This window comes from Gracilinanus agilis, chromosome 3 (genome assembly GCF_016433145.1).
Source record: "Gracilinanus agilis isolate LMUSP501 chromosome 3, AgileGrace, whole genome shotgun sequence".
NCBI classification, from domain to species: Eukaryota; Metazoa; Chordata; class Mammalia; order Didelphimorphia; family Didelphidae; genus Gracilinanus; species Gracilinanus agilis.
This window is the reverse complement of record NC_058132.1, coordinates 126,305,498-126,332,167: the sequence shown is the minus strand read 5'-3', so window position 1 is coordinate 126,332,167 and position 26,670 is coordinate 126,305,498. Positions and strand designations below refer to the sequence as shown.

The following is a 26,670-nucleotide window of genomic DNA, read 5'->3' as shown; positions in this document are numbered from 1 at the left end:
ACTATCTTTTTTTTTTTTTTTTTTTTAAAGTCTCAACACCTACACTAACCTTGAACAACATAGGTATATAATATACATTCTTACATTGGATTTATTGACTATTTATTGACTATTTTTCTGAAAATTTCCAGATTTTTCCTCTGAGCTCCTACTTTAGCACCAGTCAGGAGTTTCAGCAATGAGAGGAGGGAGGAAGAATAAAGGTGGATAAGAATTAAACCTTACATGAATTATCAGTAAAATAACAAATGTGTATAGTGATTTAAGATTTACTGAGAACTTCTTATATCTATCTTATGAAGTTATTGTTCCTTTTTTACAGATAAAAAACAGACAGGAGTTAAGTAAATTATGTGACCAAAGGCAAGCACTTAGTCTCAAGGTAACAAATCTATCCACAGGCACCTTGCTCATATTTAACTTCTGTGTTAAATTATGCATTTGTGTAAAGTCATTCCTCTCCAGCCAAATTACTCTTTAGGGGCCCCTCTATCCACTAGCATTTTCTAATCATTCCCCAAAACCTCAGGAATCCAATAATGTTTTGATTATAGAACACTTAAATACAATTCTTTCTTTAAAAAAAAATTGAAACTTTATCATATACATAAATTCAAAAGTAGTCCATACAAACATCAAGTGCCCACACTTCAATGAATAAAACTGATTGGAAATTAGCATATCAATTGTTCATAGGGAACTGAGGACTTTCAAAGGACTTAAGACAGAGTACTAGCTAAGCATTTACTAGCCAACTTATTTGAATTACAAATTCTTTTTCTCATGGATACTCAGAAAGAAGAAATATTAGGTTCAGTCAACAACAAAATTATCATGGATTCCACATTATGTAGACTTGAAGTCAATGATATTTTACTGTAAATTTATTTTAACTGGTTTCAAAACAAAAAATTTAGCTTGTAAAATAATCTGCAAATTTAATGTGAAAGGCATATAAGAAATTTTAAATAAAAATATATCTGAGATGGAATCAAAACAGAATACAGAAGACAAATTAAGTGATGACAGCAAGGTCAGCATTTTATAGAGGTCAATGAGTTTAAAACCAAAACTAAACTTACTAGTCAAACTCTATTCAAACAAACTTTAAATCTTTCAGGCCTAAATGTCTCATAAATTACTCCAAGGAGACAGCTAGCTGGAGCACAGTTGTACCTCTAGTCCAGAAGCCCTGAGTTCAAATGCTCCCTAAGGCACTTAGTAGCTGCATGACCCAGAGCAAATCAGTTGAACTTTCTAAGCCTTAGTTTCCTCATCTTTAAACAGGGAATGTAAAATAGAGAACTAAAGTTAGACATGATTCTAGAAAGTCTATTTCATACTAAATTTACCTTGCTCCAGCTAGGAAAAATATTATAAAAGGGGTTTTTTTGGTAATAAATTGGGACAACTTCAATGAGTTCACCTATTTTTGCTAAGGATGAACATTAACATTAACATTCTGTAGTTAAATTATATTTTTGGGTGGCTCAGTGGAATGAGAGCCAGGCCTAGAGACAGGAGGTCAGAGGTTCAAATCTGGCCTCAGACACTTCCTAGCTGTGTGACCCTGGACAAGTCACTTAACCCCCATTGCCTAGCCCTTACTGCTCTTCTGCCTTGGAATCAATACACAGTATTGATTCCAAGACAGAAGATAAGAGTTTTAAAAAATAAATTATATCTTTAATGTTTTGCTAAATAAAAAAAAAATTCTTAGCTTCAAGACAACTAGGTGGCTTAATGGACAGCCTAGAGAGGTTCTGAGTTCAAATCTGCCCTTAGACACTTCTTAGTTGTGTGTCCTCAACAAGACTTTTAACCCCAATTGCCTAGCCCTTAACCATCACCTGCCTTGGAACTGATGTCAATTCTAAGTGAGAAGGTAAGGATTTAAAAAACAAAATCTTAGGTCTTCTGGATTGTGACAAATAGGTAAAAATGCCCCAGAAAGAACTTAATTTCTGGAATTTATAATCAATATTCAGATGTTTCAGTATGCAAAGGTTAATACACTTAAAATTAGTGTTATTCCAAGAAGTTAACTGATTTTCCTCATCAAAACAAGAAACTGTTTGCTTGCTTTTTTTTTTCTGGTTTAATCTTGGAAATTTGAAGAAAACCATCCAGATGACAAATGGTATTAAATAATTTTTTTCCAGGAGATCTTGAGAATCATACATTGTTAATAATCCTATTTAAGAACTTTTCCCAGGGAATAGGCCAATTACTAGTTTTGGGGATGTTGTCACTCTAAAGTCTGAGTGCCTCACTGGAAATGAAAAAAAGTCAGATTCCTCTCCTATTTCTTTTCACTCTCTGGACATAATGATGTGTTTTGCTGATCCCCCTCACCCTCTTTTTTAGACAGGTGTTAAATGAGATGGTTCTCAGAGGGAAGAGGAATATTTTGAAAAAGCCTCGTGAAGCGAAATCGGAAAACATCAATTATACATACTGAATATGGTTGTATGTGTTCATAAATGAATGTACACATGTGCATGTGTTTGTGTACACATATGCATGTGCATGTACACACATAAACATATGCATATTCACAAGTGCCTTAAAAAAAATGACACAGATCAGAAAAACACTAGAACTCCGGCCCCCACCTCTCCGGTTTAGCAATCTCAGATGCTTTGCACCAGAGCATCCTATCTCCAGCTGGATCAGATCTTTTCCCAATTGCTCAAAAAAACAATCAGAAAGACATGGCCATTCTATCGCACTACTTTAAGCCACCAAGAATTACCTTTCTAATTTCATCCAGCACCGTTTCAAAGGACTTTTTATCCATCTTGACTGCAGTCTAGACGTAGTTAGGTTTCCAACAAAAGCATTCGTACTCGCACTGTTCCGTTTTCTTTTAAAGTCACTAAGGTTGAGGTATCGATAAATGACCCCGAAGGGAAAACAGGACTAGAGAATTAGTAAAAGATTCTGTTTTTTAAAAAGGTTGTCTAAAAAAGCAGAAACTTGGGAGAAGGAAAACAAAACAACAAATCCCTGCAAAGTTTCTGTTCCAGTTATGTGCGAACACGAAGAGGACAAGACCATGGAGGTCTTATTCCCTCTGTGAGTTACAAGCAAGGAGCGGGACTCCTGCGGACACGGGGGGTGGGGGAGGGTGCTTGAGGCCCGGGGGGAGGAAGGAGGGAGAGCCCTGAGGAGGGAGGGCAGAGGAGCAGCAGCAGTGGCCGCAGCACCTGCGCCAGGGCTGCTGCCGGGGAGGAGGAGGCAAGGCGCCCAGCACCTGTCCCCGCCTCCACCGCCGCCGGCCCCCACGCCTGTCACAGTCGGCCCAGCCCCATAGCCGGCAGCGCACAAACGGCGCTCGCTCACTCTTTCACTTCCTAGCTCAGGTCCCCTCCCCGCCGGCGCCCTCGGCTCCACACACTTTGGGCCGCCGCGGCTGCAGGAGCAGCGCAAGGGCTCTCTTTGTTACCAAAACCCGCGGCTTCCGGGAGCGGGCAAGGCTGTAGAGCGCCTGGAGAGCCGGATGGAGGGGGAGACTCCTTGGGACAGGGGGAATCTCGAGCACCGAGCAGCGAGGCCCCGTAAGGTCGCCAAAGAACCGGTCACCGAAGCCCCACCTGCAACCCCCACCGCTGTGGGGAGTGAGGAGGAGGGACCTTCAAAGCCGTACGTCGCGGCGAAGAAACTCAATTCTCCGCGCCTCCTCCACGCGGGGAACAAAACACAGCCCCCCCACCGCTCCTCCCCGGTGGGGCCCTAAAATGGGGTAAGGCGTCTAGGGAGAATGCCGGAATTCACAAAGAATCGAGGCGGAGTTTAAATTTTTCTTTGGAGCCGCCTATATGAAGTCTAGGCGTTGACTACTTAATCGAACAGATTTGGTAGCAATCTATACCTGATCTCCCAATCCAAACCGAGGAGAATGAGTGGGAGCAGTGGGAGCAGAACCCAGGGCACCCCTATATAGGACCCAGGGAAGCCCAAGCTCATCAGGGCCCATAGGGGAGGAGCCGGGCAGTCACCTGACCCCATCACCTGTCAGGTCGCGTGACTTTCCTTTCCTGAACGTAGTTTGAAGCTGCGGTTGAGAGAAACGATTCCTGTGTTGTGTTCTCCTTCTGTGTCGCCAATGCATCCATTCTCAAAGGTTTTCTCCGATTCCTTTCCTTCCGCAAAACTTGTCCTCCGGGTGCAAGGAGCCGCCTCCCTCACAGACTTGCTGAAGTCCCTCGGAGCCGCTCCCCACGCAGTCCGCTGCTACCACCGTTCACCCTAATCGCGACCCAGATCCCGTCCCTACCGAGCTGTGCTAATGGCCCGACTCTGGGTCTGCGTTGGAGCCGCCACCTTATCCCTGACTCTTTTGGTTTTCCATTCCCACTTCTGCAGGTCGCCCGTGAGTCGGGGGTGGGGGGTAGGGCGGGGTGTGAGAGGATTCACCTTTAGAGATGTGACTGAGTGGCTCGGCAGTATGTGAATGAGTGAGTGGCTCCGCAAAAATTAGTGCCACTCCAAAATGACAAGGAGTGTCTTGTAGCTTCCTGCAGAAAATAGTGTTGTGTAGATCCATTGTGCTGCCGAGATAAAGCAAAGTAAGCATAGTTGTACTGCGTTGTAAATTCCAGATTCTTGTTTTTTTAACTCGGAAGTTCAAAATTTTATTTATGCCTTGGATTCTCCGGAATCCAACAATAAGGCTTTTAAATTGATAATCATAATATTAGGGGGAAATCTGATATACAGCATATTTAAGTATTGAGCATAAACAACATTTGTATGCACTAATAAGGTTGAGAAAATGACTGATGGCAGCTAATGCTACTGTGGTTTATTGCCAACACTAATAACTGAAGGAAATGGTAAATTTAAGTTAGAGGCTAGTGAAAGTTTAAAGAAATATGAAAGTATGTATTTACATATAAAGATATGTTTTTCCCCCTCCGATCTAAATTTACAACCCCCCCCCCAAATTTATTTAAAGCTTCTGTAGACCAGGATTTAAGGACAACTGCTTTAACCTAATAAAATGTTTGATTCCTTATAATTGACCAACTGCCATCTCCTATGAATGCCTGCGAAGAAAAAAAAATGAAGCTCAGTAAACTTTGGAGAATCTGGAATTCTTTAAGTCTTGTTTTACTTTAAAATGGAATTAATTCTATTTCTCTTATTTTTAAGGGCTTAGGAACCTTTGTTTTCTTTGCTTCTTGGAAGATAGAGGAACCTCTTTACCGTTTGGATTTAAAATGGCCCCAAAATCCAGAGTACTTCACTGGCATAACATTTTGTGTCGCAGTAGATTCCCTTAAAGGATTAGTTTATGTAGCACAAGTAAGTAAAAATGGAAGTTTTTCCCCCATAGAGACTGATATAGTTCGATTTTTTATTGTGGTACTGTGGAGGATATAGGATGAGGAAACTTTCTTTACATTTGAAAACTGACCACCCCTTTGTAATTTATAGTCTTTGAGGTAGAGGTTCGTTTTTTGTCAGTCAATAAACAAATGTTTATTTAGGTGCCTACCATATTTCAGGCACTAAGAGCTGGGAATGTAAAAAATGGCAAAAGGCAATCCTTGCCCATGAGGAGCTCAAAATTAGATAGGCAAGAGGGGGCAGCTGGGTAGCTCAGTGGAGTGAGAGCCAGGCCTAGAGAGGGGAGGTCCTAGGTTCAAATCTGGCCTCAGACACTCCCCAGCTGTGTGACCCTGGGCAAGTCACTTGACCCCCATTGCCTACCCTTGCCAATCTTCCACCTATAAGTCAATACACAGAAGTTAAGGGTTTAAAATAAAATAAAAATTAAAAAAAAAATAGGCAAGAGGATAAGCAAACAAAAATGTACAAATAAGCTACTTATGGAATAAATAAGAAATAATTAACTGAGGGACTATAATATAATTAAGAGGCTTGGGAAAGTTCCTGTAAAAGATGGGATTTTTATTGGGTCTTAAGAGAAGCTAGGAGGTAGAGGTGAGGGCAGGCATTCCAGACAAGGAAAACAGCAAGAGAAAATGCTAAGAGCTGAGAGGTAGAATGTCTTGTTTGTGGACCAATGCTTAGCAATGTGCCTCACACAGAGAAAGTGCTTGATAAATGTTGATTGATTGATTGGAATGAGATAATATCCCTGGATGAAAAAATGTGTAGCTGGGATTAAAATGTGATGAGTCTGGAAAGAATTACCTCAGGGAATTGAGATGTTATAAGAGATTCTTCTTGGTTACACAATGAGTATATATCAGTGGCAGTATTGGAACCTTCCTGCCTCTATGACTACATGTTCCTCTATCCACACTACCATATCTTCTCTCTATAGTTTTTAACAATTTACACTTATGATATGTTTTGTAATGTTTCTTAAAGATATTGTTGGAGTTTAAATACTATATTGACTTAATTACATGGCATTCAGCCATTCTGAAGATATTAAAGATTTTATTTTGGTTGTGAATATACAGGTATCATCTTTATATAGGGGTTTTGTTTTCTTGTATAATTTTTGTAGATTTTTCCAGTCTACCACAATAAGGACTGTATTTACTTAAACCTGGTCTTGTCTAAGCAGCTATTTTTGTATGCCTTTAGAGAGGGGATAACATACCAAAAGTATTAGTGTTCACAGAGGATGGATATTTCCTTCGAGCCTGGAATGACACTGTTGACACACCTCATGGTATCTTTGCAACCAGTACTCAATATGAACAATCAGTCTGGATCACGGATGTAGGAAGTGGTATGTGTAGTAACATCTATAAATTATGATGGAAGAACTTAATGGCTTCTCCCATAACTTTCTTTGTTCTGCTTCATTTTTTGAAAGCTGATTTCCTCAAATTAAATGGGCTATTTCTCAGTTCTAAGAAACATAGATATTTCTTTGCCCCTAAGGAAGCAAGTCCAGGCTAAAAGCAATGGCAGCTTCTTTATCATTAATTATTCTCAGCATGCTGAGGCCAGCAATTACCCCCCATCATTATTGGTAGTCTGGCATTAAGAATCACTGAAATAAACTGAATCAGTGATAACATTGTCATGATTGGCTGCACTTGTCTCCTTTTTGGTTAGCACCACACAGGAGATCTATTCAGGAAAGAGGGCCTTTTCACCCCTTTATAGGATATTCATACTTTGGGCTCTACCCATCATTTACCACCTTGAAGAGCTAGCATATCATATTTTATTGCACCACAGCATCTCCAGATTGATTAATTCTAATTACTAGTCTTAATTCCCAAACTTGCTTCTAAAACTAGCAAGAGAGGAAAAAGATAACTTAGAATTATTTTGTTTCACTTATCTACATCATTCTTGTGCATTTAATGCAAGAATGTCATTGTTTCAAAAGAAAAATCTAATTGCTAAATGTGTTCATGGATTTTTAAATTGTAATTTGCTTTTCTGTGTTGAAATGGTATATATACTGCAGAAATCTGGACCCCATTTTTAAGAAAGCACAAGGAGCACAGCTTTCCTACCTCCAAAATTGACCTGAAATAGCTATTTTTTCAAGAAAGTTTGTACAGTGATCACCATTGGCAAAATTAAAATTTTATTAATGGATGTAGCATTTCTGCAACCCTAATGACATCATTAATGGATCTGTGAACTTGTTTCTAGCAGGTATACTAAAAAGAATGGGAAGACATCATATCTATTTATTAATTTAAGATATCAACAGCACATTTAAATTCACAGATTGGGGTTGGGGGAGGGGGCAGTTTGAACTTGAGGCTCAAGATGTGAGTCACAAAAAAAAGCAGCAAAGACTAGTTTCCTCAACTAAGATTAAAGTGAAAATTACATTTTTCTAATCTTTATTGTATCAGATATCCCTTTTTCCAAATCCATTCTTGTAGAATGGGTTGTAATTTAGCTTATTTGTACATGTTACATTCTATCTGGCTTATTTGACATTTTAAAACATAAGTTTAAAATTCTCCTATTTCAAGTAACCACATTTACAAGACTTGTGTGTACTTGCAAGTTTTAGTAATGTTTACTTTGTATATATTGCAAATGAATTTTTAAAGAGTTATCAAATAAAATGTAAAATGCTTTAGGAAAACTGGGGAAGTTTCCCTTTTTAGAGTAAATAATCCTTTAATTTATCTGATTTGTAAATCTAGATTTTATTTTATAGTAGTAGAGTAAAAATTTGTAGTAGAATGTGCCTAATTTGAATCAAATTCTGCTCTTCGGTTAACTAGATAATATAATAATAATAATAATAATAATAATAATAATAATAAGCACATTTATTACCAGGCATTGTGGGAGCACTTTATAAATATTATTCCCATCTTTACAACTATTCTTTTGAGATAGGTGCTCTCTTCCTTATTTGATAGTCAAGCAAACTGAGGCACAGGTTAATGACTTGTCTAGAGTCATTCAGGGCTAGTAAGAATCTGATGCTAGATTTAAACTCGGTTCTTCCTGACTTCCAGCATTGTTACTCTTATCAACTGTTTTACCCACCTGCCTCTTCAGTGAGATCCTAGTTTCTGTCATTTAATGAAAATTTCTGGCACTAATGGGATTTTTTGGATCTAATGCTTTCAGAATTGATAAAATCTTAAAAATTGATAAAATTAAAAATGGATTCCATATCCTATATATATTGTTCCACCAAAAAAAGATTTCCAAGCTCAAGCTGATGGCTCATTTGTTTAACCAATTTTGCTGACAACATTCTAGGGCAGCTGTAAAACCTATACTATCTCTTGAGTTAATTGTAAGATTTGATTTGTCAATCTTTTTCAGGCTCTCACTGATTAACAACTTGAATTTTTAACATAATTCATCCTATGATTCCATTTTATAACATTTCAATGAACTTCATACATGGAAACAAGACAAATTATCTTTCTTCCTCTTTCATTATTGTGTTTTGGTTTTTTTCCTAACCATAGCACATGTCAAAATTTTTCCTAGTTGTCTCAATCTAAAAGAAAATCAATCCCATGAGTCAGGAAGTTAGCGGCTCAGCTTTACTTTATTTTTTTTTTTTAATGAGATTCTTTCCCTTTTGCTCTTCTTTATAATCAAATAACACTTCTTACACTTTTCTAAACATCTTGTGGTTCAGGCTCTAGAATTGTTCTTGCCAACTAATTAAGACTCCAAAATAATAGGATCTAGAAGTGGAAGGGATGCTATCTACTCAAACCTCCTCTTTACACAGACCAGGAAACTGAAGTCACAGGTGGATAAGTGACTTTTCCTAAGCTACAACCTTTTTAGTTTCAGTGGCAGGATTTGGACTCAAATTTTCTGACTTCAGAACCATGTACTTTCCACTCTACCATTCTGCTTTACTTTTAGCTATTTTTTTAAAAATACAGATTGGTTCAGATTACTTTAAATTCTCATGAAATTTTCTACTTTTGTGACACGTCAAATTATAAATTGGGTTAGTTTTGAACCTCCATGATTATTTCCATTAGTTTTTCTCTATGATAATTTCCCTATTCTACAAAAAAAATATGATCCATGCTTTTGCTTGCAAGGAAATCTTACATGGAAATAACTGTCCAAAAAGTTAAGGCATGTAATTTTAGGGCATTTATTCTCACTTTTAAAAGTGTCAAATTATGAGTACCAAAAGAAAAATGGTATATTTGCATTATAGAAATTATACCCTCTGGAAACCTACTTCACCTTGAATATTATAATAGAGAATTTGAAGTTACCAACTGATGGTCTTTTCAAAGTTACACCTCAGTACTTAAATTCCTTAATTACAAATGCTTATGTGATGTCAGAATTGGTCAGAAAGGTTACATTTATTTAGTACTGTTGATTTAATAATACAACTCAGAAAATCATTCAAAAATAATCAACATTAATCAGGTCAGTCTAAAGACTCAACATAAAAAGAAATGTCATTCGAAAGAATTAGAGGATTTAAATCAACCTTAAACAGATGAGATTTTACATAATAACTAATTTTGATATAGTATATACCAGATTATAATACCTCATTATTTACCCCTTCCCAACCTTTTCTGATTTTTTTCATTCGTTTTCTCATTAAATACATATTTATTTAAATATCTGTCTAAGAGCTATATTTGTGAAAAGGCCTTATTTTAAATGCAGGATCTTATGGACATACAGTGAAAAAATACAATTCCTTTGGTGACCTCATTCAAGTTCTGGGTACCCCTGGCAAAAAAGGAACTGGTGTAAACCCAATCCAGTTTGATAACCCAGCAGAGATATATGTGGAAAACACTGGAGAAATTTACCTTGTGGATGGAGATGGAGGAATGAATAACAGACTGCTTAAACTGACCCAAGGTATATAATCTCATTTTGTTGCTAAAATTAGAACAGTGGTTTTAATTAAGTTAGGGCCTCATAACCACAGAGAACCATGGTATGATCCAAGGGGGCCGATGAGTTTGTGGGAAGATGGATAAGCTAGTAGACTTATCTCCAATACTATCATTGTTTTCCCCATCTTCTGTATACACAAACCTTCAGTGATTACAAAAACTCTAAAACTACCCTTCTGCTCAGGGCACACACTCCTTTGGGCACATAATCTGCCTGGGACACTGTACCAGGAACTTCATGGGCAAAATTGCCCACCTGAGACTACTGTGTTCTGCCCCCATCTTCCCCGTCACCCTCTCCACTCACCTTGTATCTGTGACAGGTGTCCTTAAGGCTGGTGAATCCTTTTCTTCTCCTACCACTTTCATCGTTAGTGGGACAGAGCCAGTTGCATGGGATGAATAAGCTGTAATCTATATCACAGATCTTATTACATTATTTCATTCCACTTTTTGGAACTTCTCTTTCTGTCCATTTACCCAAGTTCACAACTTATAGAGCATCTTTGATTCCTTACTCACATTCACTTAGACAATCTTTTTGACATCTCAAATACATTTCCTTCTCTCCACTCACATATAATATCATCCTCTTTCAGTCCATTAGCACCTTTTGCTTATATTACCTCCATATACAACTGCCAAATTAATATTCCTTACCATGTGTGACCATGTCTCTCCATGTCATTCCAGTGATTCCCTGTTGACTTTGGAGACAAGTAATAGTTCATCTTTACCTCAGCGGATTCATAATTAGGAATGCCTAGATAAAATATTAAAATAAATAAATATTCATATATTGGGGTACGTGGTCAAAAAACTTTACTGATGAAAGTATATGCCCAAAAAAGTTTAAAATCACTATTCCAGAAAGCTTTTGCTGATTATGATATATGTCTGCCACTACATACATAGCATTTGGATATATTATGTGGAAGAATGACTTGGGCTGGTACAAGTTATTTCTTAACTAGCAGCTCTCAAAAGAGTGGGTCAACAAAGTGAAGTTTGCATAGTAGCTATAGTGAGTTCAGGGACTTGAAAGTAATGTGGTGACCTTAAGAAAAAAAGATTTAAGGATAAAAAGTCCAAGAGTTGAGTCTTAAGGATTAACCATTTATTTGGTTCTAATAGAAATAAATGGTTACAATAAAGAGGAGGAAAGCTAATGCACAATTAGAGAATATTTAAGTGCTAAACTGTGGTATTGACTTTAATGCAGGTTGATCCAAAAGCTTTGTGTTTTATAAATCACACTAAGACTTGGGTTGCATTATATAGGAGATTAGAGAAGGGAAAGATTAGATTAAATGTGAGCAGATGTGGTAAGGAAAACTATAAATAAAGTGGGACTTGAATTGAGCCTTGAAAAAATGAGATTTGAATAAATGGTTGATAGGAAGGAAAACATTCTGGACTACAGAAGTGGGAAGGATACTGAATAAAGGTGATGAGACAGTAAAGGGTGTACCATGTGATTTTTCCTTTGTATCAGAATCAATGAAAAATTTTGTGGGAAGAAAGTGACATAAAAGCATCATTTTAGGAAGATAGGACCAAGGGCAGAGATAACATGGAGAGAGAGATTTTAGTCAGACCCCAGCAAGGAAGCTGTTGTGATAATCAGGCCATGAAGTAAAGAAAGCATGAACTAAATTGATAGGGATAAAAAAATGAATCTAATAAGTATTTCTTATATAGAGAAAGGCAAAAATAAAACTATCACTGCCCTCAAGGAATTTGAATTCTGTTGAGGTAACCAATTAGGAGTGTAAAGTATGAGGATCATAAACAGCACTTAAGTATGTGTGGGTGCACACACATAAATATATAGTATATACAAACTAATTAGAAAGTACTGGGGTTGGGAGACACTAGTACTGAAGGAATTGGGAACTGTCTCATGTAAGAGATGACACCTAAACTCAACATTGAAGGGAATTAGGGATTCTTAGACATGGAGGGAAGGAGGCAGTGCATGCTAGGATAAGAAGACAGTCCTCACCATTGACCAGAATCAGATTGCAAAGGATTTTTAAGTGCCAAACAGGAATTTATATTTCAATAGGGAGCCATGGAGCTCTTTGAATGAAAGAGTAACATGGTTTAGTAGAAATATTTTGCCAGTTGTATAAATGATTGACTTGAGAAGAAAGTAGCAAAAACACCAGTTAGAATATTACAATCCAAACATGAGGTAATAAACGTCTGAAATAGTATGAGTAAAGAGGAGAAGGATGCAAGAGATGTTGTAAGGCATAGAATTGAGAAAACTTGACTAGATGTTGAGATGACGGAGAGTAAATAATTAAGGATCGTTCTAAAATTGCCCATCTTAGTGACTAACAGATTTAGGGAAGTTGGAGATCATTTGGGAGGAAAGATTTTGAGTTGGTTGCCCACAGGATATTTAATTAGAAATGTCCAATAGGGAGTTGGTAATGTAGAACTGTAACTCTTTGGAGAAACGGGAGTTGTACATAGAGATCTTCAAGGGCAGAAAGAGAGAGGAATGTTACAAATGACTTCAAAGCTAGCATGGCAGACTAGAAGAATGATGATATTGATGACCTTTCTTATAAGCATTAGTCCGGCATTTAAGGCCTGTTATCTGGCTCCCACTTAATTTATAACCATATTTCATGAACTCTACATTTGAACCAAACTAACCTAGTGATTATTCCTCAGACTTAACAGTCTTACCAGTATATATTTGCATATATTATACCCCTTTCTTAAAATGTACTTCCTCATTTCAGGTGTCCTCTGACCTGTGAAGTTTTCCTTGATTTTCCTTAATAGGTTTCCTCTGTTTTCTAGGAAAATTTTGTTATACTTATCTTTTTTACCACCAATATCCACTCCTTAAAGAAGGGGAGTGTTTTGTTTGTGCCTTGTATTCCCTGTACTCTTCATTTAAATTTAATAAAAGAAGAAGTACAAGAAGGTAGATGGAAAATTAAGTCAAGTTTCTGGTGGATGTGGAAGATCAGATGACTTTGGAAAGGAATAATGTATAATATAGTTCCTCCAAATTTGAGGTTTTGACAGTTTTTTTGACTCAATTACGTAACCATACATACAATAACACAGGATATTGTCATGATTTTTTGAAAGAATACTTCTTTCATTGTTCTATAGATTTGACTACATAGGACATAATGTTTTCTTATATTTAGATTTTATGATGCAGTGGATTCGTGGGGAAAATGGAACAGGTCCAGCTCAGTTCAACATTCCACATAGTGTAACAGTTGACTCAACTGGTCGGGTAAAAATATTTTTCTATCTATATCCAAGTTCACATTTATTGAAACATTATTCATATGAGTTCTTTAGGGATAGGCACTTCATTGTTTTAAAAAAAAATTTTATTACTTGTACTTTAAGTCTTTTAAAATGTAGAAGGAAAACTTTTCAACAATTCAAAATTTGATTCATTTTTGTAGTAGAAAAAAATGTTGGTTTTGAAGTTATATGAGAACTGATTTTGACTATCCCTCTAATACTAACCATGCCACCATGGGTAAATCAGTTTTTCTTTGTGAACCTCAGCTTCCTCTTCTATAAAATCTAGCTAATAACTTCTTCAGCATTGTTAGGAGCATCAAATAAGATTTGTTTAAAGTACTTGGCAAACTTAAAAAAGCTATTAAACTTTGTGTCTATAAGCTGTTTCAATTTTTGTCAAGGACAAAAATTTTAGGACCAGAAGAAAATGTATTTTTAATTGAGAATCCCACATGATTAAAGGAGATTGAGGGATTTCAAACTTGAGCCTTAGAGCCCTTTCTTCTATAGTGTTCTAAGGCTTTATTATTCATTTCTAAGCAAGATTAATGATGATGGCCACCCACCCAACCTGAGAGCTCACTCGATTGGCCAAGCTGAACCTCTTGGTAGAGTCATCATAAGAGATTCAGTCATCAGCCATCTGGCCGTTCTTATCAACAAGATGGTTCATGGCCCATCCATGGCTACTTATCCTTTGAAAATTTTCTTTTCATTTTCTTCTATAAATCCTTATGGAATCTACTGAAAGTCAGTGCAATGCTCAGGGTTTTTTACATGCTATCCTGTTCCCTCACTGAGATCTGCCCACTTCTTCCAGGTTCTAAAGTCTCTGTTGCTTCCTTTTATTCCATTTTGTAAGGGCACACCTTGGGGTATTTTATGCCTATTTATGTTCACCGTGTTTTTTTTTTTTATTTAAATATCAATTGACATTTGATAAATACAGGTTTTGAAGGCATATCTTAAGTCAAATGACTCAACCACAATGTATTCTCACAGTTGTACTAAATTCTTCTGGGTCTTTGCCACTTTTAACTCTATAAAGACCAGACTACACCAGCCAGTAGATTCTAACAAATTATGATCAAAATGATTTAGCTGCTATGTCTATAGAGTTATCTGTGAAATAGTGGGTCTCTTGCAGTTCCACTTGTCTCATTGGCTTTTTTAAACTGTCCTTTTTAATAGAAAAAAATACTTTTTTGTGTGAAATTACATGTTTTATTATGTTGTTATATAGTAGTTCAGTTGTATACAATAAACTAGGTGTCTGAAAAATTGTTTTCAATATAGATCTTTTCTAATAACTATTTAATTAACTCCTAGGTGTGGGTTGCTGACAGAGGAAACAAAAGAATCCAAGTATTTGATAAAACCACAGGGGAGTGGTTGGGAGCATGGAGTGATTGTTTCACAGAAGATGGTCCTTATTCTGTCAGGTAATGTTTAAAGAGAAACTTTAAAAGCAAATTTGTAGTCCTATTCCTCTGAAAGCTTTATATATTATTAAGCATTTGTTTAATGTAAAATTTGCAAGCAAAGAAAAAAGGTAGGTAAAATAAAGACTATGATGCATAAGAGAAAAGTCATGGCATAGTATTTCAAACCCAAGGCAAAGACAAGCTTCAGGCTCCTGAATGTGCAGCCAGCAAAAGGTATGCATGTGAAAAGAAACATCTCATCAGTTTCTCTTAAAGTCACTGGGGACGGAATCTGTAGACTGAGATGTCCAGACAACTGATTGATACCTCCAGCTTCACTCATTTGCAAAAGACTGTTTTTCTTAGACTTTATCTATCAAGTATTGCATAATTAGCCTTTCATTTTCTTCCTTTAAGTAGTAAATTAACTCCCAGGTCTTTATGAAGTGCCTGGTGTGTACTTGGCACTAGGCTGAGTTTGTGAGGGTACAAATGTAAAAAAAAGTCTTTGTTCTGAAAGAAGTTACAAGCTTGTTAAAATGGTTGTCATATTTAGAACATTTCACATTTGTTTATGATATAATTCTTGTCTTGTTCTTTTATAGATTTACTCCTGATGAAAAGTACCTCATTGTTGCCCAGTTGAATATCAACAAGCTTTCTCTGTTGGCTGCCCCCCCTGTAGGGAACATTGGGGACTGTGCTGTGGTAAGCACAATCCAGCTAGCTGATCAAGTGTCACCACATCTTCTAGATGTTGATAGGAGAACCGGAGCCATCTATGTGGCAGAACTTGGGGCAGCACAAGTTCAGAAATATGTCCCTTTAAAATAACTATATTCCTTCACTTAGATATTCATAAATTTATTTTTTCCAAAGAATGAGCATTACAAATGTTTCAGGTGAAAGCTCTTGTGATTTTCTCATTAACAACTAAATTTTCTTGTAAGAATTTAGTGTTCTGCTACAATCCTTTTAAGAAATGTTTCAGAAAACTTTGTTTTTATTAGTAATCATTGAATCCAGATGTTTTATTGGTACCATCACTTCCTAGCTTTTCTTTTTTTTTTTTAAAGGGCAATTTGATATAGAAAAGGTGATTCCAAAGAATTGGAATAGAAAGGTACATCATTTTGATGTTGAACAAAATGGCTTGCCTTTCATGTGGAAAGTAATGATGTAGATGTAAGAGTTGGAGGATATTTTTAAATGCTTTTCAAATAAAAATCTGAGAGCCTCAGACTGATCAGTTCGATAGATGCAATGAATGGCAAGTGAGATTGTTAGACAGGAAGCAAGGATTTTAAAACATCAAAAGCATTCCTTTGAATTCATTTTGCTTCTAGGCAATGAGAGATATCATTTAATTCTTTTGATGTTATAGTAGTTACCTGTACACTTTACCACAAAAGATTTGAAAAATAAAAAATTTTGAGCTTTTGCTTCTAAGGCCAGTTCCCTTAGTGAACATGGATGTGAAAGAATTAATACACATCTACCTCAGGGAGATGTCAGGAGAGTTAATAGGCTGCTGTTTACCAAAAGGTTTGAGTTGACAAGATCAGTCTTTTTCTCTTTTCTCTTTCTCTTCCATTCTTTCATGTGTTCTACCAGCTTAATTATAACCATTTTCAGTTTGTTTTGATTCATTCTAGTATTTAAATGCACATTGGCTTATTTCTCTGCTATCCACCTTTGCCTAGTATTCCATACATCACTTGGTGTAATTGATTATCCACCCTGAATTAGTTATAGCAAATGCTTGAGTGTTTCTCCCTTGTAAGTCATCATATGTCCCAGCCAGCCATCCTCTGAGAACTCTATTTTTCACTATCCAAATTCTAGTTCATTTCAATGTTTGCCCAAATAAAATAAAATTCATAAGGTAAATCTCTCTGCAGAAATCACATAATGCACTTGAAATGCAAATATAAATGATTTGCTGATTATCCATGCAATTCTAGAATCCTAAGGTAAGAGTTGATGAGTCAGCATTTTGTTGGCTTTTTTCTACACTTTGTTTTGGTATATTCTTTGGAATATAATTTGCATGAACTTAGGGACTAAATGATTTGGAAGCTCTTTTCTGTTATTCAGCACTTGGTTCAGTAGCTCTCTTTAGTATACCTTACTAAATTATCTTAGAACTGTAGCAGTTGAACTTTTGATACTCATCAATACCACTGGCACCATAATCATCTTTGGGCATGGGGATTTTTTTCCTCCTTATCCTTTATTTGTGTGATCTGTATCCTTGATCATAAAATCATGTGAAGGCTTTTTTTTTTAGCATTTTCCCCCAATTAGTTTAAGGGTATCCTAGATGTTACCAAACTAGTTAAATTTAAGATAATTGTCTTGATTGCCTAGGAACAATATCAATAAATGGGCAATGGAGTTGTATAATTTATAGCTACCAGACTAACCTGGTACTTAGCTAAAAGATTTTGAAATTATAGCTTCCCCACACTTTGGCAAATTCCTTATGTATATATAGGAGGCAGCATTGTATAAGAAGGTGAGTGTTAGACTTAAAAGGCTGTAATTTAGTCTTTTCAATCTGACTATCTGACTGACCAACTGAGTCCATGGTGACACATAAACCATGTGACCAAAGGCATAGACTCAAACTCATGGTAGCTGTACAACTTAGCAATTCACTTACCCTTACCAAGGCTTAATTTCCTTATTTAAAAAATCAAAATAATGACATTTTTACTACCTATCTCACAGGATTGTCATGAATAAAGTGTTATTTAAATCTTAAAATCCAACATAAATATGAATTATCCCTAGATTATCTCTTGACCAGAATACTTGTTAATAACTCATAAACTGGATCCATTATTGTAGAGTAAACATACAACTTTTGAGAGAATAGATATTGATACTGTTTGTGAATCATGGTATTTTTTAATGTTATGATGAAATTTAGAACCCAAGAAGACCTAGTGGAAGAATTTAGGATCCAGGTATCTAAATGGTTTAGTCCTATCATTTTAGCCAGCCTTTGTGACTTTGAGCATTTACTCCTTTAGATATTTTTTTCCTCTTCTGCCCAATGAGTCATAGGAGTGTAGTTATCAAACTGGAAAGGACCATATAATATCTGCTCTCCTGCTTTGGAAGAAGGTTGTTTGAAAGGAATGACACCATGTAGATAAAAGCACTTTGAAAAGTTTTAAAGCACAAACACACCTATGCAAACAAAAAGATACTGTTAGTATGTGAATAGATAATATTTTAAAGTTATGTAATTGGTAATTTACAAGTATTCATTTGCTTTTATTATTTTCACCAAAATAGAGCCCCTCTCTCAACCTCAGTTTCTTTATCTGTAAAATGGGGGTGATAAGAAAACCTTTAGTATTTCTCTGATGTGGTTGTTGAGGATGAAATGAAATGAAAGAACAAATGCCAGTTATCTCATTTTGAAATCTATACCCAGAAGTACTTGTTTATTGGTTTTGGAGGGACTGGTTTGAACTTTTGTTGTAGGAGGAAAGATTGGCTGTTAATTACTCATTTTGTCATTTTTATCATATTTGCTATTAAAATTTTCTTATCAACATTCTGGTAGCCATATTATTTCACCTTCTTCCTTCAGAGATTGACTAAATAAATACAAATGCTGGGGCTTCTTAAAGCTAACTAAGCAAAAGAGAAACTTCACATGATCAACGTTAAAAATAATGGCATTCTTTTTTTGCCTCCTTGGATTCATCAGAGATGACTTACTAGCATGAAAAAAAACTTTTCTCTCTTTTTTTTTTCTCATGTGTTATATATCAGTGATAAGCAAAATGGAGACAATTACTACTTGATTTAAAAAATAATAATAAATGATTGAAACTGCTGAACTAAAATATGTCAATGTACTTTCTCTTTGAGAACAGAAGAGGGCAGTGGAGTTCTGTTCAAGATAATAAGCATCTTGGCTACATTAAAAGTAAAAATGTTTAAGGTCCCATTAAAAGCACAGTTTTAATTTTCTCTCTCCTTTTTTCTTGGTCTAACAATGAAAATCATAATTGTACAGTTGATTCAGTATGTGTATACTGAATGTGTATATTTGAAGGCATTTTCCCTAGACTCTTAGTTAGAACAAAAATATGCCTTCATTAATTTAGTCTATTAGCCAGAGGCTGACATCTTAGCATTAGCCAGATATGTTAGTATAACTTGCTATTATAAGTTTGGTATAACAATAGCAACAGTTTATTCAGATAAACATGTACCTTTTCAGTTCTCCAACTTGGTTTTTCTAACAGTTCTGCTCTTCAGACAAGTATAATTTTGCACTAAGAATGCTGTTTATTTTAAAAGATAAAAAGATCTGAGTAAAAAGGGACCAAATCATTTAATACAATAATCTTTTAAATCCAAAACCCCAGATCATATACCCATATAAGCAAATGATAGATCCCATGTTTTTCTTCTGTGTTTCTAACCCCACAATTCTTTCTCTAGATAGAGATAGCATTCTTTCTCATAATTCCCTCAAGATTGTCCTGAATCATTTCATTGCTATTAGTAGCAAAATCTATTACATATGATCATGCACAGTGTCGCAATCTCTGTGTACAGTGTTCTGGTTCTGCTCATTCTCTCCACATTAGTTCATGTAGGTCTTTCCAGTTCACATAGAAATCAAACAGTTTATCGTTCCTTGTAGTACAATAGTATTCTATCACCATCATATACCACAATTTGTTCAGCCATTCCCCATTTTTTCAATTTTTTGACACCACAAAGAGCGTGACTAAATATTTTTGTACAAAATATTTTTTTATCTCTTTGGGGTACAAACCTAGTAGTGGTATAGCTGGATCAAAGGGAATGCAGCCAGACTATATTCTTTTGGAGGGGGCTAAAAATAACATTTGCCAAAGAATTGAGACCTTTGTAGACTAAATGCGTCAAACATTTTTATATAGAGCATCAGCCGTTTTCTAGGTCAGACTAGGGGATACTTGAGGTGTATGCTACAAATGTCCTACTCAGGTTGGAGGAATTTTATAGCTTGTTTGCTTTGAGAATCTTGGGAGAAGATGGTTATATGTCATGAGCTTTTGATTCTCAATTCCTTAGGCTATTGAGCTACATATTTCTTGGGATCCTTTTTCCCTTCAGGGTCCAGGGAAGGCAATACAGAGGTATGACCAGATTCTCAGATTTGCACATATGACCTGAGTTCAGCTCCTGCCTCAGACACTAGCTGTGGTAATTTTATTCATCTATAAAATGAGCTTAATAATAGCACCTAACTTCCAGCTTTGTTTTGAGGTGAGGATAAAATGAGATAATATCTGTAAAGAACTTTACAAAGAACAATGTAGAAAGTGTTTGGCCTTGAGTTTGTAGATGTCTTCTCTTTGGCAAGTTTCATCATTAGGTTAGGACAAAGTGATTAAAACTTTCAGTCACAAAAGTTCACAAAAACTAGCTATTAAGGCATTAATAAAAGCAGTTAAATTAAGGGAAGGAACTAATCGATCTTACTATTGGTATCTCCAGTTCCTAGCAAATAGGAACCAGACTTATGATTCCACTGGTAAAAGGAATTTTCAGAGAGGAAACTCCTTCTAGTAATATGTAGTAGATTTAGAATTTAGAGAGCTTAGAGAATTTTGTGGGATTAGTGAGATATTAATGACTTGTCCAAACTCACACAGTATGTCAGGAATGCAGATCTTCCTGACTGAGGCCTGCTGTCTAGCCACTATAGCACGCTGTCTCTTGACTTGTGCTTAGTAGGTATGAAATTAAGGCTTGTTAATTAATGAATATATTGATAAGCACCAAACAAAATCCCAAGATGAAATTGTATCTTAGCAGGCTGAAAATGATTAGTCTTGGGAATTGTGCTAAAATCAGGTGGTTTGTACAGACAACAGATTGGAACAGTGATTCCCAACATCATTGTTTCTTGAATACTTTTCAGCAACAACAAAAAATGTGTTGTGAATCCCTAAGGTAATTTAATATGCTACTCAATATTTTTAGATTTATTCATTAAAAGCTTACAATAATTACTTGTCCCCCAAAAGTTCTAATTTAAATTTATATAATTCAACTTTATTTTGCCTATAATTATGAAAATTAATAAAATTATAAAACTAATTACTTTTAAAACTACAAATACTATATCTGGGACATTCTTTTAAGAATTAAAAGCAATGCAATAGTACTTCATATTAAATTTAGTTATTTCACAAATTTTATTCAGTATATGATTTTAATGAAATACATTACAGCTTGGAAGTTTAACAATATAATCATACATAAACTTAATTTGAATGTTGGAATTTTATTTGAAAAAATTTTGTAATATTTGGCTCAACATGGAGAATAGTCTTAATTATTTTTCACATTGATTTTTTTCTATATTTTGATTTAAAACAAGAATAAAATAAAAATACCTGCACAAATATGTGGTAGGAAATGGTAGGAGAATTTACAAGCTTTTTTGCATCTTATAGAAAATAATCTCTTCCATCTGAGAGATGGAAATTCATTTTTTAAAAATTTAAAAATTTTTAGCTACCTAATTGTTGAAAACAAATAGCTAATTGTGATTTTAAAAATACTTTTTTTTTGTATTGGCTAATGAAAAGTGCATTACTAAATAATAGAGCATACTTAAAATTCAATTGCATATATATTTAAATTAATCTTTCAAGTAAGAATATCTTCAGATTGAGTTCTGCAGCTGGCACACCCGCTATCTTCTCAAAGAAACCCTACTGAATGACTGATCAATGTTGCCCACCAATTCATTTGAAAGTCTGCCAGTTAGAAGAATAGTAACATAAGTTCAGGATAAGTTTAAATTGGAAAATAGTCTAAATACTATAATGAAAAGCTGGATAAGGTTTGTTTCTGCAGAGAATTTGTGATGATCTGTGAAGATTTAAGATGACTTGTAATGCTTATACCTAGCAATCATGACTTTCAAACAGCCTGACATTTGCACTGCAAGAATGCAAACATCTGCTGACATCTTGATCATGTGATTATATCGCTGATAAGGCAGGATTATAGGAAAATGGAATGAGGGAACTACTTCAGTAGAGAATATGTACAAAATGCACATGCATCTAGTCATTCATATGGAATAGATTTGCTTTCAAATGTATAACCTTATTGAAGGTTTGGAAACAATTTGATGACAGAGTAAGAAACTACAATAACATGTTGCTCTTAGTCACGAGCAGTCAAGAGTTTGATGTAACCAATACAAGACCACCAAAATTGTGTGCATGATCATGATGGTTTTAAATTGTTGCAGAAAATAACTTATAATGTTTCAGACATGCACATGCTTCTTATAACAAGAAAAGTAAATTTGTACCAAAATTGAGCAATTATTTGCTACTTAAGATATATTAAAGAATTTTTAGTCTGAATCCCTTGAACCATTGTCACAAAACCACCCTCCCGCCTAGGAATTCACAAACCACTAACTAAATAGAAACCACTGAATTAGAGTAAAGGTTAAAGTCAACATAAAATAAGAATACAGGTAATAAAGAACAGAAGATGAATAAAACTGCCACAACTTCAATCTGATCTATTAAAAAACATACCAATGCTGAAAATAGGAAAAATTTAAAAGGCAAAACTATGCTTTGTTTTCTACAAATGTTTAACAGATTTAATAAGTAAGCAGCCATTAGAGAATTAAAAAAGCCCAGTCTGCTTTAGATTGTTAAAGGGATTTCCTTAATCTCTAAATCAGCTATTCTGCTGACCCATCCATGAAGATTCCAGAAAAATATTTGCATTCACCTGGAAAGGTTCTCATTACACTTGGTGTCATTTGCCTCAAGGCTACATAAAAAGTCTAACTTTATTTTCTCAAATTTTGACACAAGATTTGGCAAGTATCAAGTTTAAGGAGAGCTGTTTAATACACTTCGTGGAGCATGCCAAGAAGATAGCAAACATCTCCTGTTGGAATTATATAAGAGAGGACACAAAGTCTCAAAGGCCAAGGTTCAGTGGTGTCTTCCCAAAAGTGGAGTATTTAGGATTTGTTTTAGTTGATTGTGCCCACTTCATTTCCCCTAAGCATGTTGAAGATATCAAAAAATTGAGTGCCCCAATCAACTAAGAGAATTGAGAATGATTTTGGGAACAACAAGATTTTGCAGGCAATAGATTCCTTGCTATGGGGAAATCACCAAACTCCTTAAAGCATTGACAAAAGATGCAGTCACTGAACCACTTAGGTTGGAGGCAGAATACCTAGCAGTGCTTACTACATTAAAGCAGGCTATCTTGTCTGCCCCTGCTCTAGGCATCCCAGATTACAACAAACTATTCACTTCTACATAGACATGAATGAAGAGGAGTAGCTTCAGGTGTTTTAACATAAGCTTTAGGACCTGTTCAACATCTAATTGCATATTACTCGCTCAACTAGACCCAATAGCTTCAGGCGCACCACCATGTCTTAGAGGCATAGCTGCAACAGCTTTGCTAGTAACAAAATCTTCAGTTAGTATTGGGATTCCCCCTAACTATAATGTGTCCTCATGAAGTTGAAGCATTTTTGCTAAGGTATAGAACACAGGCATTCTCTTACCAAAGACTGACAAGATATGAAATAACTTTACTTCGCAATGAGAACATCACTTTAAAACAGTGCATAACACTCAACCCTGCCAACTTGCTTGCAGATTTACCAATCACAGGAGAACCATTGCATAGTTGTGTGGCAGAAAAACCTCACAATAATCTCCTGGAAACTCCTTTGGAAAATGCAGATCTAGTTTGTTTATGGATGGTTCTTCCTTTATGAGAGATGGTATATGTTACACTGGAGCATCTGTAGTCACAGAATTTGTCACTCGTCAGCTTCACTGCCATCAAATATAAATACTCAAGGTGCAAAATTAATAGCTTTGAAATTTGCCTGTGTAATCACAATAGACAAGAAAGCAACAATCTACACTGTCTCGAGATGCCTTCTGAATATGTCACATTGTTGGTACGCTTTAACTTCAAAAGGGATTTTTAACATTAGCTGGCAAAACTATTACAAATGCTAAAATGATCAATGAGGTTCTTTCTGCTCTCCAACTACGTGAAACCCTGGCTGTATGGGCTCTGCCCATAAAAGTGGAACTGACTCTGTCTCTAGGGAAAACCACTGGGCAGATGCTGCTGCAAAACTTGCTGCTATAGAAAGCCCTGAATTAATCTTAAATTTGGCAATTATCAATGACTCAGATTTATCCCTTTCATATAATAAAAAAGACATTAAAAATGGAAACAAAACTTCAAGGCAAAACATCAATGGAGTATGGGTGGCATCTGAAGGAAAACCAATATTTCCTAGAACTTTTTATCATCAAATCTGTCAATCCATCCATAAAAACGGTCATTTTAGAACCCAAGGCATTGTAGACTCTGAAAAAAGTATAGCCCCTGGCATAACTAACATTGCCTCTAAAGTGTGTGCAGCCTGCCAAACCTGCCAAGTATATAGCAGAAAAGCTTTTGGTAGGCATCCTTTGGCTTACACACATTTTGAACATCTCCAAATAGATTTCATTACAATGCCAAAGGCTGGACATTACAAATTTTGCTTAGTTATAGTAGACCAGCTTACCAGATAGCCAGAAACATTTCCAACTGCTAGAGAAACAGTGGCATTTGTTGCCAAAGTACTTTTGAAAGAAATCATACCTTGTTTTGGTCTGCTGGCATGGATTGATTCAGATAGGGGAACTCATTTTACTGATTTGGTTTTGTCACAAATTTACTCATGTTTAGGAATAACACCAAAGTTTCATGTACCATACCACCCCCAGAGCTCACAGCAAGTCAAAAGAATGAACAGAGAACTGAAAACTATGATTGGAAAACTATTGAGAATCATTTGAAATGGCCTGAAGCTCTACCACTAGTGCTATTCTATCTTGGAAGCAGGCCAAAGGGAGATCTTCACATTTCAACATTTGAGATGCTGTTTGGTCATCCACCAATGCATGCTGAACTGTTTAACCGTGTGTATACATCATTGATAGGAGGAGATACTTATATTGCTTCATATAAGCAAGATCTGCAAATAAAAATATAAGAACTTCAGGAATCCAGAACCCTGATACACGCTGGAACTATAGATTTTTCTCTTTATGATATAAATCCAGGAGATACAATACATGTAAGGAACTCCTAGCCCACAGGAGCAACTCAGCCAGCTTGGGAAGGTCCATTCCAAGTACTGTTAACAATCCCAGTAGTGATAAAAATTGGGGGAAAAGGCATCATGGATCCATTTCTCTCCTGTAAAAAAAAGTACCTTCCATCAAAAATGATTGACTGCATCCATCAATGATATAGAAGTACTAAACCGATATTTTTTCAATAAAAGATTTGATTTTCTTGTAATTAAAATGTTTGATTTTGAAATAGAATGAGTAATAGCCAATAGGTAAGTGTATAATTTATATTATATTATAGAATTTCTGTTTAGAAATTATTATTATTAATATACTTTTATAGGATTATAGAAAAAGCTAAAATAATTGAATGATAGATACATGATAAAGTGTTACAAAGTGTTATAAGTGTTGGTCAACACCCACTTCAGGGAGGATTTTGTATTTATATAATGTTCTCGTTTATTTTTCATACATAAAAATTGTATTTCTGTAGAGTATAGTCAGGATTGTGATATTTGTAACTAATTTATAATTTTGTAACTAATTTGTAATTGTTTATAATTTGAGAAGTGCTTTCTTTCTCTTTCTTTAATTCTCTGTTTCTCATATTAGTATAGTTTTCTATTAGAAAGAATGTATAGTATAGGCAACTTTGACTAGGAATATAGAGTATTAGATTGTTATGTTTGAAAGATCCATTGGGACTAGTCTCCCAAAGGATCTCAGTGGGGATATGTTAAAGGGATTTTCTTAATCTCTCCTTCAACAGGATTTCTAAGTAGAGCAGAACAGACAGGTGTCCGTGAGCCAGAGCTGAAGATTCTGTCATCAGGGAGACGAGGGGACAGATAAGGAAGGAATACTAGTAGTTGGGGCTTTTGCCTCTAGATCTTGAGAGAGCAGGAGGTCAGTCTCTGCTACTGGCAGTTGGCTACTGTTGGAAGCTAACCAGCAGCTCCAGGGGTCTGAAAAGGTGTATGATTTAGGTGAGAAAGAATGAAGCAGAAACTGGGAACCATCTATCTAACACATTAGCTCACGAGTGTTCCAACAGCCCCCGAGCTTGTGCTTTATTTTATACATTTTTCCAAGAACAGTTTTTTCTACAAAGTACATTCAAAATGAAAAGCTGTATAGAAACACTCAATTTTATAAGAATTATATCACAGTGGGCATAGAGCACACAAATTTTTTTCTCATGTAGATTATACGAGGACAAGACAGTGCTCAGGGTTAAAGAATGAGTCTTACTTTATCTAAGTTTTATTTTAGTAAAAGCGTCCATACTTCAAAAGGTATATTAAAGAATGAGCCTTTAAGATTGTGGGGTACAGCTCAGTGTGTGTGTGAAGGTACTAAAGTGAGAATGGAATTTGCTTGGACCTGCCATGCAGTGTCCTTGGGACATCTGAAGCAGAGAGAAAAAGATACAAGCAGCTTCTGCTATTTTCTGCTGAG

The 26,670-nt window shown here is 35.7% G+C and overlaps 2 protein-coding genes across 2 annotated transcripts in view; one reads left to right on the top strand and one right to left on the bottom strand.

The window, feature by feature from the left end:
* The window catches only part of PROSER1 (proline and serine rich 1), a 28,117-nt gene extending 25,317 nt beyond the window's left edge, over positions 1 to 2,800 (bottom strand). The window contains exon 1 of the mRNA XM_044666069.1: positions 2,756 to 2,800. Within this exon, the coding sequence (XP_044522004.1) occupies positions 2,756 to 2,800 (45 nt within the window). The remainder of the gene's footprint in view (positions 1 to 2,755) is intronic.
* A 1,255-nt stretch (positions 2,801 to 4,055) lies between these two features.
* NHLRC3 (NHL repeat containing 3) lies at positions 4,056 to 18,608 on the top strand. Its single transcript, XM_044668250.1, is given in 8 exon segments — positions 4,056 to 4,379; positions 5,165 to 5,310; positions 6,568 to 6,715; positions 10,084 to 10,284; positions 13,502 to 13,593; positions 14,943 to 15,055; positions 15,643 to 15,865; positions 15,867 to 18,608. Coding segments are annotated over 8 exon segments (1,044 nt in total). The 5' UTR covers positions 4,056 to 4,291; the 3' UTR covers positions 15,900 to 18,608.
* The last annotated feature ends 8,062 nt before the right edge of the window (positions 18,609 to 26,670 follow it).